The sequence below is a fragment of the Lepidochelys kempii genome, chromosome 5, assembly GCF_965140285.1.
Source record: "Lepidochelys kempii isolate rLepKem1 chromosome 5, rLepKem1.hap1, whole genome shotgun sequence".
In the NCBI taxonomy this organism is placed as follows: domain Eukaryota; kingdom Metazoa; phylum Chordata; order Testudines; family Cheloniidae; genus Lepidochelys; species Lepidochelys kempii.
In genome coordinates, this window is record NC_136384.1 from 83,848,392 (window position 1) to 83,861,364 (window position 12,973).

General features: G+C 40.3%; 1 protein-coding gene across 7 annotated transcripts in view; it reads left to right on the forward strand.

The window, feature by feature from the left end:
* Positions 1 to 12,973, forward strand: part of SPTLC1 (serine palmitoyltransferase long chain base subunit 1) — a 52,636-nt gene that overhangs the window by 24,993 nt on the left and 14,670 nt on the right. For 6 of the 7 annotated variants that reach the window (XM_073344881.1, XM_073344886.2, XM_073344885.1 and 3 more), the window contains 4 exons: positions 2,835 to 2,967; positions 6,827 to 6,956; positions 10,157 to 10,246; positions 10,946 to 11,053. In XM_073344881.1, coding sequence (XP_073200982.1) covers positions 2,835 to 2,967; positions 6,827 to 6,956; positions 10,157 to 10,246; positions 10,946 to 11,053 — 461 coding nt within the window. The remainder of the gene's footprint in view (positions 1 to 2,834; positions 2,968 to 6,826; positions 6,957 to 10,156; positions 10,247 to 10,945; positions 11,054 to 12,973) is intronic. The other variant, XM_073344882.1, reaches the window with a different exon arrangement.

Consider the following 12,973-nt stretch of genomic DNA (forward strand, 5'->3'; position numbering starts at 1 on the left):
CAGGGCCCCATGCCACAGGGGCCCCCACAAGATTAAGTTGCACATGCTTTGTATTGTGGGGAACTTTCCTGGCTTCTGCACAACCCCAGTGAGGTGGGCTAGTGAAAGGATCTGAGTCCTTGCTTCTACTTCCTTTACCCAGAGGCCTCCCTGCCCTTGAGGACTTCCCTTCCACTCTTCTGTCTGGAAGAGTCCTCGTAACCCCAACAAGGCTGGGCCCAGGCTTCCTGGGGGGCTCGACCCCCAACCCTGCTGCGGTCACCTAGGACAGGGGCAAGGGTGTCCCCACTCCAGGGTACTGTCTCTGCACTGGGCACTTCCCTGACCCACTGATATTACATACAATCTAAAGCAAATGCAAGTTATTTAATCAACAATTAATTAAAAAAAGAATAAGGAAAAATGGGAAAGATTAAAGGAAAACACATCACCCAGCTGTGTGGCAGGGAACGTCACAAACAGTGTCTCTGGGATGTCAGGGCAGTTCACAGTCTGTTTCTTGCAGGTCCCAGGCTGCCTTCTCAGGTTCTGGCTGTGCTGCAGGGATGCTGTGGATTGGACACTTGCTCTGGTGGTGGCCACACACCTCCGGGCTTTAGGTGGTTGGACCCTTCTTCCTAGCGTCAGCGCCCCATCAGGTTAAAATCCCCTTCCCAGTCTGGCCTGCAAGGATCCTTGGCTGGGGGTGTATTTCTGTGCTGGGCCCTTTGCCCAGGGTTCCTCCTTGGCTGGCCCCAGTTGCTCACCACACCTGGCTCCAGCCCTAGCTCCACCCTTCCTCAGCACTGATTCTGCTGCTCTGCCTCCAGCCTCCTGGACTGCTTCTCTGGCTCTGTGGCTGCAACTCTGCTCCCAGCACAGGATCTGCTCACTCTGGGCTGTATCTCTGGCCCTCCTGGCTGGCACAGCTCAGCTTGGGCCCCTGCTCTCTGTTTGACCCCGCCAATTCCAGCTCACACGGAGGATGGGACCCACCCTGGCCTCCTGACTTCCTGATTAGCCTGACCGCCCTGTCAGTCAGACTGACCAGGAGCATTGGCCTCTCCTCATCGTTCCTGGGGACTGTTAGTCTCAGGGTCCTGATTTTCCATCGACTCTTCCCCTTTCTTTTGATACTGGGAGCTAGCCAACCAAAACACCCCCACTGAGCCTTAGTAAGGGGACAACAGTCCCCTTACATTAGGGAGGTACTCCAGCTGTCTCCATTTGGAAGATGTTGATCAGTGTAGGTTCTAAGTGCCAGAAATAACTTTTTTTTGACAAAGGGTTTGTGGTTAAAAATTGAATTTTAGACTAAAAGCCGGTTATTTGCACCAGTGATATTCTAGGCAAATTGAGGTGTGGTAGACCAAGGCTTCCAGTTTCTAAAGTATTGAAAGGACTGGATAAAATGGCTCCAGATCACGTGGATGAGGGTTATAGTGGGAAGACCTATGATATGCAAAGAGTAATACGTACATATACTTAGAATCATAGAATATCAGGGTTGGAAGGGACCTCAGGAGGTCACCTAGTCCAACCCCCTGCTCAAAGCAGGACTGATCCCCAATTAAATCATCCCAGCCAGGGCTTTGTCAAGCCTGACCTTAAAAACTTCTAAGGAAGGAGATTCCACCACCTCCCTAGGTAATGCATTCCAGTGTTTCACCACCCTTCTAGTGAAAGTTTTTCCTAATATCTAACCTAAATCTCCCCCACTGCAACTTGAGACCATTACTCCTTGTTCTGTCATCTGCTTCTACTGAGAACAGTCTACATCCATCCTCTTTGGAACCCCCTTTCAGGTAGCTGAAAGCAGCTATCAAATCCCCCCTCATTCTTCTCTTCTGAAGACTAAACATCCCCAGTTCCCTCAGCCTCTCTTCATAAGTCATGTGTTCCAGTCCCCTAATCATTTTTGTTGCCCTCCGCTGGACTCTTCCCAATTTTTCCACATCCTTCTTGTAGTGTGGGGCCCAAAACTGGACACAGTACTCCAGATGAGGCCTCTAGTAGAAATACACTTCTGGGAAATGGTATATATTTGTGGTTCACATGATGTGGAGATGATGGGTCAAATCCAGGATCTTGCTGCAATTCCTGTTTGGTTTTTTCTTTTTTCTTTTTTTCTTAAATCTGAAAACCTGCATCTTTAACATTGATACCATAACAGACACATCAGTCTTGGGGCAGTAGAATGTTTGTAGACTACTGAATGGTCTACCTTTTTTCACTTTTTCTCTGTTCATGTAAAAACAAAGCAATAAGGCATAAGCTTCAGTGCATTGTTGGGCAAGTATATTGGGTTTTGTTGATTTTTCTGGGTTAGGATGGACAGAAGTTCAGCCAGCCAGGATTAAGTTAATTGCTGGAAATTGCGTTGCTTATTACTGTTTGCACTGCAGTAGCAGCTAGGAACCCCAGTCATGGACCAGGGCCTCATTGCGCTAGGCGCTGTACAAACAGAACAAAAAGGCAGTCCGTGCCCCATGGTGTTTACAGTCTAAGTGTAAGGAAATTCTCATTGCTATTCTGAGTACACAAGCATATTAGCTCTACAAATATGTAACACTTAAAAATATTTCAGTATATGGTTTGACAACTATTAGAACTTCTGATGCTTGAATTTGACAAACACCACTCAATGCCCATCAGGGATGGATTCATCAGCTTTGGTGTTTTGTGATTCATTTACTGTGACACTGTTACTAGAGGTAAACAATTGCACTCTTCCTTAGCAAATTTCTGTTTCAATACATGGCTGTGTTACATTTCTGAGTACAAACTGTTAAGCCATTCTGCGACAAAAGCAGAACAATTTAACTGTCTAAGAATTTTATTTTTTTTCCCCTCAGATGTACACTTGGAATTGGAAGATCGACTAGCAAAATTTATGAGGACAGAGGAATCTATTATATACTCATATGGATTTGCCACAATTGCCAGTGCTATTCCAGCATATTCAAAGCGAGGGGACATAGTGTTTGTGTAAGTAACACTTATCTTGCAGAGATCCCAGAGTAAAATTTCTGTTGGGGGAGGGGGGGCTTGCGGGAGGGGGGAATATTACTCAGATCTTGAAGAACTCCTTGATTGTGTGTGTTCAAAAGTCTCTGGTATTCTATAGCCAGATAACTGCATCTCCACGTAGATTTGTACATTTAATGTTCAATTGTTCCTGAGAAGCGTACAGTGCAGTTTAGAAGGAGGGATGCAAAGATGGCTATTTGGGCTGGCTGTGTATTAAGCAATTCCCCTGGCTTAAAGTAGAACATTTTGAAACTCACTTTAAGTGGCATCACCTACTGGTGAACTCAATGGGTCATGGTGGGGAAGTTGTAAACCAACTCTGTGCCACTAGACAGTCTTGTGCCCCACAGGGATGATCCTAAATATGGCATAGCCAACTGCAGGAGAGCCACTTCTTGTCAGCTGCACACTGCAAAGCAGCCTGAACAGAGAGGAGAATCTGGAACATATTTCTAAAGTTGAATGTCTACAATGAATAGAAGCTGTCATGAAATGGTTTAAGCTTGATCAGTAGGTTGAAAGTCAGACAGGATTAAAATGAAAAAGTTTAAATGTCCTAAGAATAAAAGGAAAACTTTAATAAAACCACTTTGTAGAGCAATTTAACCTTGTTTGTATAACAATATTTAACATGTAAACTGATCAGTGGGCCTAAAACTCCTCTCTCTTCTGATTTGTTCTTCAGACCAAATTTGCTAGCTTTCAGTTGTTGCTGTTACCCAAGAAAATCAGACTTTGGCAATGATTGCCACCTAAAGAGGGAACACATGTCCCCATGTATGTAAGGAATAGCAAGGTTGCAGTGGTTAATTTTCCTCTATTAGCCATTGTGCAGTGTCGTTGGCAACTCATTTGAGATGGGCAGGTTTTTCTGTCTTGCCTGCAGGGCACTGATGCCTTCATAACTGTTAGAAGGGTCAGGGGAGAGAGAGGCCAGCCCAGATTGACAAATTAAGTCTGACAACACTCATGCCAGTCTAAATCCTGAATTGTCTATGGAAGGTGAGAACTCAGGTACATGCTTTCTCAGATAGTGGGGCTATAGGTCACTTTATACTTAGATATTCAGATGCTCTGTCATGCCAAAAATTATCATAAGACTAATATTATCTTTGAAAGAACTAATACTGTGACAGAGCAAGAATTTTAATCATAAGCAAGATTGAATGGAGCAGCTTGAAGGCAAGCTTCTGTGAGGTACTGAACTCATTCCGAAGAGACTTGAATATTAAATAAAAATAAAATAACTTTCAGAAATATTTCTACTGCCTTCTGGTTTCCCTGTGACATTTCAAGCTACACTTACCTATATTGCATTATGGCAATCACTTACTTTCCCTCTTTACCAAAAAAAAAAAAAAAAAAAAAAAAGGGTTGTACCACAAACTACACTTCTGATAGAAACTTACGAAATTATTTGCAGATCACCATTGTGGCATGTGATGTTTTACAGAGAAATAGAATGATGAGTACATTACCTCAAAGAATTTGCAATCTTTATCTTCTAAAACAAAATCAGCTTGCTTCAATTTTAACTTTGAACATCTAGTTCTACTCTAAAAATCGATTGACACTTTTAAAAAGTAACCAGTTCCATGCCTAATTGCCTATCTTAATTTCTACCTAAAACATACTCAACTTTAGAAAAAAACCCATTTACTAGGTAAACTATTTTAAAACAGTGCTTTAGACTCGGGTATGCTTTTTAAACATTGCTTTGAAGCAGTGATGCCTGATGCATAATGGTTTGCACACAGTGCTTAAAGGAAAAAAATCTGTAGATGGTCTAGAAAACCTAAATCTTTAAACCTGGTACATTGCAAAAAATTTGAAACTTTAGTTATAGAGCTAACTGCATCTGATAAGAAGTCAGGACCCAAATGTACTATCTTTGTGATTCTAGCATGCTTAAAAATGCATTAAGTTGATGTGTAGAGAGTCTAAGCTTATAAGTGATAACATTTGTTCTTGTTATGGGCAAAAATAACTAGTTTATAGAAATCTTTGGAAGTTATTGTATTAAATACTGCTGACAACTTATGGTTACTTTCAAATTACCTCACTCACACTGTCAATTAAAATGAGTTGATGACAATCTGACAAGCAATTATTGCAATAGTATGGAGAGCAGTTGACAAAATTGGTATCAAATGTCTAAAATAACAAAACACTTCAAAGTTAATGAAGAAAAAGTGCTTACTAGCTGAATGCTTTCTTTGGGAGTTAGTAAATCTTGCCTCTCCTATCATGCAAAATGCTTCTGCAACCACAAAGCTACAATAGAAAGGTTCTGCTGGATAAACAGAAAAGCTTCAGACCTAACCTCTTTCCTCCAAAGAAATGTATCCCACTTTGTGATGAGAAAATAGGCTGTATTTAACTTAGATTGTATTCTGCGAGAACAAAAACCCATGCAATAAGTAGCAGTAGACTCATGGTTAAGGCTGCATTCCCTAACTTGTTTCTCTTGACTTTTTAATAAAAGCTGCAGTTTGTGTATTCACATTTTAAATTAAAGCAAATTAAAATGCACTGCATTGAGTGACCAGAATATTTTAAGCTTGATATGCTTAATTCATGCATATATTTATTCTTTTTGCAGTAAGGCTATAATCTATACTTACTGTGGTGTATAAAGTATGGGCACCATATGTGTAGCTGCACGCTGCAGTGAGTCAGGCTGCATCCCTGTTTGTCACTGCAGCATGTAGCTACGTGCGGCAGAGCTGCCAAAGCCTTTCACTGTAGCCAGGAAAGGCTTTGGCAAGGAAGAGGCACTGCTTGGGCATGTAGAGAGCCTGTGTAGGAAATATGACCTAAGGCTTCAGGAAGGTAGGGCACCCTACTTGCCTAAGATGTGTCTCACTATCTACATTGCTGTTTGTACCTATGCTACCTGGGAATGTGGTGTCTGTACCTTGCACGCTGCCTTAAGTATAAAGGTACCCTAAGAGTCTCTGCTTCAGTAGCACACAGTATTTATCACTGACAAAAAAAGGGTATTCATAGCATCATGTTATGAATTTGATGTTTGAAAACTTAAATGACTGTTGTTCAGTATGTGCAGAAGGAGGGATTTCCAACTTCAAAAGGAATTCTGGGTATATCCAATTAAGAAATTACCAAAAAGCATAACTTAGTTGGGGAAGAATTACATATTCATCTTTAAGTCTGAAGAAATGGCTTACCAGGCCTGCAAAACTGGGACAAATGCTCCCCATAGGGTGAAATAAAAGAGGAAGTATGAGTACTCTTAAGACTGGTAAGAGAGGTCAGGCACATCCTCTCCATCAATGAATCAATGGATAATTGTAGGAGTATAATACCCCTATTGATGGAATGTTGGTCTTGGGAATTATGCCAGCCTTAACTGCCACAATGAAAAATAGGTAACTACAGAATAAGCCGGATAGTCATCCTAGATGCAGAGACAGTAAAATGGCTTCTCAACGGAAATAGTTAATTACATATATTTGTTGTGATTTCATATGAACAGTTCAGTATAATTTGGAAACCAGAAAATACTTTAGTATGATTTCTGTGTACTGATCGTTGCTTTAGAGAGAAACTAGTTGTGAAATGTACATTTTAGAAAGTGTAAAGATGTCTCCACATATCCGCAGAGGATAACAGGTGTTAGAAACCAATTTTAAATTATTTAAAGTTGTGTGTAATAAAACATAGATTTTATTTATACACATAAGTATACAAGGCAGTTTAAAAGTAAAGCAGGCCTAAAAACGTAATTGACCTATGCTGTTGTTTAAAAGTGATTAACAAACCAAGTGCAAAATGAAAGAGTATTCTCTGTTTATAGAGATGAAGCTGCCTGCTTTGCTATTCAGAAAGGATTACAGGCATCTCGAAGTAACGTTAAGTTATTTAAACATAATGATATGGCTGACCTTGAGCGACTTCTGAAAGAACAAGAGATTGAAGATCAAAAGGTAAAATTTCTTTGTAGTCTTTTGCCCTTCTTAAGTAGGTTGTATATTTGAATAGATCCAGTACTCGTAGTCTATTTGTTTTATATAAATCCCTGCTGAATGCTTAATTTTGCTTATATAGTTAAAATAGATTTGGCTGCTGTGTTCGCTTACCATAATTGTATTAAGAGTAGGTGACGGAGGTGGTCACTAAGGGCTTGTGATTTTAAATGCAGTTTTTTGTACCTATACACTTTTATTTTGAAATCTGTGTAACTGCCCCATCCTAGGGGTGACACTGATTAACTATCAGTTTCCAAACCACTATAAGTAAATCCGTACCAAAACTGTTAGAACAGACTTAACTTTATAAATAAATAATTATAGGCCAGAACTATAGAAGAGGTGAGATGGTTTTCCTCATGTACTCTTCACATGCTCCCTCTTTATAAAAACTATCATTAGAGCCAAATATGATGATGAAATACTTCCATTCAAGCAGTAACTTGGGAGGATATTAAACAGCAGCTGCGAAAGCTAGACCTCTTTAAATCAGCAGGTCCAGTTAACTTTCATCTGAGAGTTTTAAAAGAACTGGCCAAAGGGCTCTTTAGACTGTTGATGTTGGGTTTTATTTTTTATTTATTTATTTTTTTAATAAGTCTTGGAATACTGATGAAATTCTAGAAGACTGGAAGAAGGTTAATGTTGTGCCAATATTAAAGGGTAAACAGGATGACTTGGGTAATTATAGGCCAGTCAGTGTGACATTAATCCTGAAGAATTAAAGGCGAGTAATATAATTAATTACTGATCAATATGGGTTTATGAAAAAATGTCTTACCTTTTTTGGGGTTACATGTTTAGTTAATAGAGGAAATAGTGTTGATAGACTATTCTAACACTTCTGTAAAGCATTTGACTTGGGCTGCATGACATTTTGATTAAGAAACTAGAACTATGCAAAATTAACATGGCACACACACTTGATTTAAAAATGGCTGATTAGGTCTCAGCAGGTAACTGTAAATGGGAAATCATTGAGTAGGTGTGTCAGGTCCCACAAGGATCAGTTCTTGGCCCTGTGCTATGTAACGTTTTTATCAATAATCTGGAAGAAAATATAGCTTTGAGTGATAGTTTGCGGATGATACCTAGATTGGGGGAGTAGTAAATAATGAAGAGGATAGGTCATTGATACAGAGGCAACATGGATCACTTGGTGTAAGCTGGACCAAAGCAAACAGTGTGTTTCAATACAGCCAAATATAACATCCTACATCTAGGGGGAAAAAAATGCAGGCTATGCTTACCGGATGAGGGATTCTATCCTGAGAAGCAGTGACGCTGAAAAGACTTGAGAGTCCTTGTGGATAATCAGCTGAACGTTAGTTTCCAATGTGAGGCTGTAGCCAAAAGGGCGAATGCAATCCTTGGATGTATAAACAGGGGAACTGTGAGTAGGAGTAAAGAGGATAGGTAGCGTATGCTTTTGGCACTGGTATGACCACTGCTGGAATACTGTCTGGTTCTGATGTACACACTTCCAGAAGGATGTTGGTAAATTGGAAAGGATTTAGAAAAGGGCCAGGAAAATGATTAAAGAATTGGAAAACATGCCTTATAGGCAAGACTCAAGGAGTTTGATCTGTTTAGCTTATCAAAGAGAAATGTAAGGGGTAACTTGATGGGTCTATAAGTACAGTAAAACCTTTTTTTAATCTGGCATGTTGGGGAAATGGGGGGTCCCGGTAAGTGAAAAATGCCAGTTAACTAAGAGGGAGGGAGGGAGTTTGGGTGCAGGGCACAGTCTCTGGAAGGGGGTGTGGGGCTAGGGGTTGGGTCACAGGAGGGGGTGCAGGGCATGGGCTCTGGGAGGGAGTTTGCGTGCGGGAGGGTGCTCTGGGCAGGGGGTTGGGGCACGGGAGGAGATGTAGGGTGCCAGATCCAGGGGGCGCTTACCTCAGGCGGCCCCCTGCAAGCAGCGACCTGTCCCTGCTGCTCCTAGGCGGAGGCACAGCAGGCAGCTCTGAATGCTGCCCCTGCCGTAAGCGCTGGCTTCGCAAATCCCATTGGCTGGGAACCACAGCCAAAGGGAGCTGCAGGGGCAGCGCCTGTAAGCAGAGGCAGCATGCAGAGCTGTCCGCCGCACGTCTGCCTAGGAGCAGCTGGGACGTCTTGCCACTTGCGGGGACTTACCCAAAGTAAGTGTCCCTCCCGTGCCCCAACACCCAGAAACCCCTCCTGATCCCCCTCCCGCACTCCGAACACGGAGCTGGGGAACCACACGGACCCCGGTAGCGAGCCTGCTGGCCCTGCACCAACCAAACTATAAACCGGACTTTCTATGAAGATTAGGAATGCCGGTTTATAGATCTTTTCAGTTGGTACAGGGCCAGATAACACAGCTTTTACTGTACCTACATAGGGAACAGCACTTTGATAAGAGGGCTCTTAAACCTAATAGGTAAAGGTATACAAATCCAGTCTCGATGTAAGGTGCATATTAACTGTGAGGATATATCTACCATTAGAGCAATTTACTGAGCATTGTGAGAGATTCTTCCATCATTGGAAATTTGTAAATCAAGAATTGATGTCTTTCTAAAAGAGAGAGTTCAAACAGGAACTAATTCAGGGAAGTCCTAGGGCCTTTGTTACTCAGGAGGTCAGACTAGATGATCACAGTGGTTCCTTCTGGCCTCATAATCTATAAGAATATATTTGAGGTATGTTATAAAAGGGCCTTTGTAACAGGATTCTGTTGAGTTGAAACTGACTGCAGTGACCTTATGCTGAAAAGCCCTACAAGTCTTTAAATTGCACTGTTTCCACTTATCTTTTCATGACAAAGAGGAAGTACACCCTGAACGCTGTTCACAGCTAAAGGAGCATTTCTGCTCTCTGTGGTAGAGACCTGGTCTCAAAATATACAGTCCTGAATTTTTTTCCCTTAGTGTAAGTATGCAGTTTAGCTGAATCGGTGGTATTCAGTCCCTGATTTGTTACACAGAGGCACAGAATCTTAAATACAGCAACTTTAAAAATAATAAAGCCAAATAGCCAACTGTAAGACACTTTATATGGTTATAAGAGCTGAAATACTAATGTCCAACTAGGGATATAAAAGTTTTTTTCAAAACAAATAGTTATCTTAATAGAAGTTTGTATTTTTTGTTGTTGAACAATTCATATGTACTGAACATACATTTTCTCTGAAGAATCCTCGTAAGGCCTGTGTAACTCGAAGGTTTATTCTGGTGGAAGGGCTATATATGAATACTGGAGATATTTGTCCTCTTCCAGAATTGGTAAGTGGTTTCAGTTTTGTTTGTTTAAGCTGTGGTATGTTATATACACACATTATTAATAAAATATTAATATTGCATGTTTGAGCCTTAAGAGTAAGTGTTAGCTACAAAGTGGATTGTTGGAATTGACATTTTTGAGGTATTCATAATCAGGTTTGGAATTTTGCAGTTCTGTAATGTACATATCCTATAGCAATGATCCGTTTTTACAGAGTATATACCTGTATGATAGGTTTAGACTAAAATCACATTTTTGTTTTAGTTTAAAAATTGAGGTTGGTCTCTTAAATAATGAAAACAGTACGCTTGTCTCCAGGGAGTACAACCTTCTCTATTAAACATAGATTTTGTGTACAACACTGTTCCTGATGATGGAGAGAGTGCTGTGCATATTTTAGGTAATATTTTAAAGTATTTTATAGCCTGTTTCTTAAAAAGAAAATCCAAGTTAGGTCTCATAAATGACTATGGGCATTTTAGATTTCCTATACTTCTTTTAAGTGTTAAACAGTGGTATTGGTGTGTAGGACTCTAAAACGCACACAGTGGCTGAGTATTCTGGTAGGATTAACCGTTTCACTTGATAGGATCTTTCATGTGATTTTCAACCTTTTGTACATGTATGTTGTACTTATTTCTTTGCAAATTATGTCAGTAATATCAGACTGTCTTGTATCATTTGTACTATTAAATTTGCAGATAAAATTGAAATATAAATATAAAGTGAGGATTTTTTTGGAGGAAAGCCTTTCCTTTGGAGTCCTCGGAGAATATGGACGAGGTGTTACAGAACACTTTGGAATAAATGTAAGTGCCAGGCTCTTTTTTCTTCCATTGGGACTATTTTGTGTTGGCAAGAAGGTTGTAGCCTAGAACAAGTTCTGATACTGGTTTTCTTGTATATTTTTGGCAATGACAGTACTACAGATTTTAAGTGTTCATCTGTGTATGGTAGGAATTTTAAGTCAATCTGTCTATCCAATTACTATGCTGATCTTTTTGTTTAATAGAAGATACAACCACTTATTTTTTTAGTTTAAATAGCAGCATTGGAGGTAGGTGGAGTTGGCACTGTTCCCCTTTAAAAGACCCCTTTTATCATCTGCCATTAACATTCACTTTGGATTTGAATTTTGCACAGAGTTCTCTGAAGAGTGAACTACTTTTAGGAAAAGTCTTAATAAAAAAACTATCTCTTGTTAGAATAAAAAATATCTCTTGTTAGAATGGAGGGGACTAGTGAATGTGATATGCTATTTTTGTCTTATGAGGACATTGTACTTGGGGTTGTAGGTGGAATACATTTGGCACTGGGGAGTCTTTAGTCTAATACTCTGCTCATACACGTGTGGCAACAGACTCATCAGTTTACATAGTAATGTGAGCCTGCATGTGTGATAGTAGAGATGAGTTTTAATTTTAAATGCAGTAGAATATTTTTACTCTTAAACAAAATGTTAAGTGGGAAAGAAATGCTGTTTAAAAATAATCAATCCTGCTTACATGAAAGAATGTTTTTAAAGTGCATGAATATTAAATATCACCATGCTACAGATGGGCACAACTTATTGTAACTTCTCCAAAGACATTTGTATCATACTTTGTTTAGGTACCAATATCTCTGTTTTAGCCTGTACTCGGGCATGGCACACTTCAGAACACCAAGACATGGACTTGAAAGAGGGTATCTTAAAGCTAAAGTGGAAGGTACTGTGGAGGTATCTCCACAGTTAAGGTTGCATTCCGCTTTTCACTGAAAGCATAATTAACTTCTCTCTATTTGACAGCTCACTGAATTTAGTCTCTAAAAATACTTGCCATTTTTTCAAGATAAATTAAGTCCATTCAGTTTATAAATTGGGCCCAGGCATTTTTTTCACTGCCCGCACCTACACCACCACAAACTCAAAATTTTACATTTAACAGAAAAATATTCTAGTAGGGAAGGTCACAAGTCCCTCTCTTTGTACTTTGCCCCCATTCCTGACTCTCCTTCAGTGGGGCACAGGGTGGTTGGCATATGAAGTCAGACTTTCTATAGGTAGGTTCTAGCCATAGCCCTGCTCATTGTGCTCGTAAATTCAGTGGGTTCCCTATGCTTGGGAACACTGGTTTGGCATGACCTGTATAGTGAGGCCACCAGGGGCCCGTCTCGTCATCAGCCGTTAGCTGGGGAAGGAAGAAAAGTGCACATTGGAGGCAGTGGTTCCTCAGCAGAAGCGACTTTTGCAACCTTCTGAACATTGGTAATGTCAAATTCTATCTGACTTCTGGCATCCTTTCTTCTCTGCTGATCTCTCCCAACATTGCACTCCCATGTCTTCTCCACTTCTCCTGCCTTTGTTTCCTGCTCATTTGCTCTAACTCATCCAACCCACATAATATATTTGGGAAAAAAAATCAAAAAGCAATTTGAAGAAACACAGTGCAAGTGGGACTACCATGGTGTTTGCCAAGCATCATTTGATTGCTTGGCTTGTTGTAAAATCTCTTTGCCCATCCCCGGTCTTTGTCAGTCTTGTCTATTTAGAATTAAAGCTCTTTGTGGTAAAGACCATTTCTTTCTATGTGCTGTATTGCACACCTCAAAAAGAGAACTTGTTTGTAACCAATGAGTTAATGGGACAATTAGGTATTTCTCGGATTTAAAGCCAACTCCAGTTAAGCATGTACTTAAATACTCCTGAGGGAATTATGCACCAAAAAATAAAAAATTATGTGCCCAAT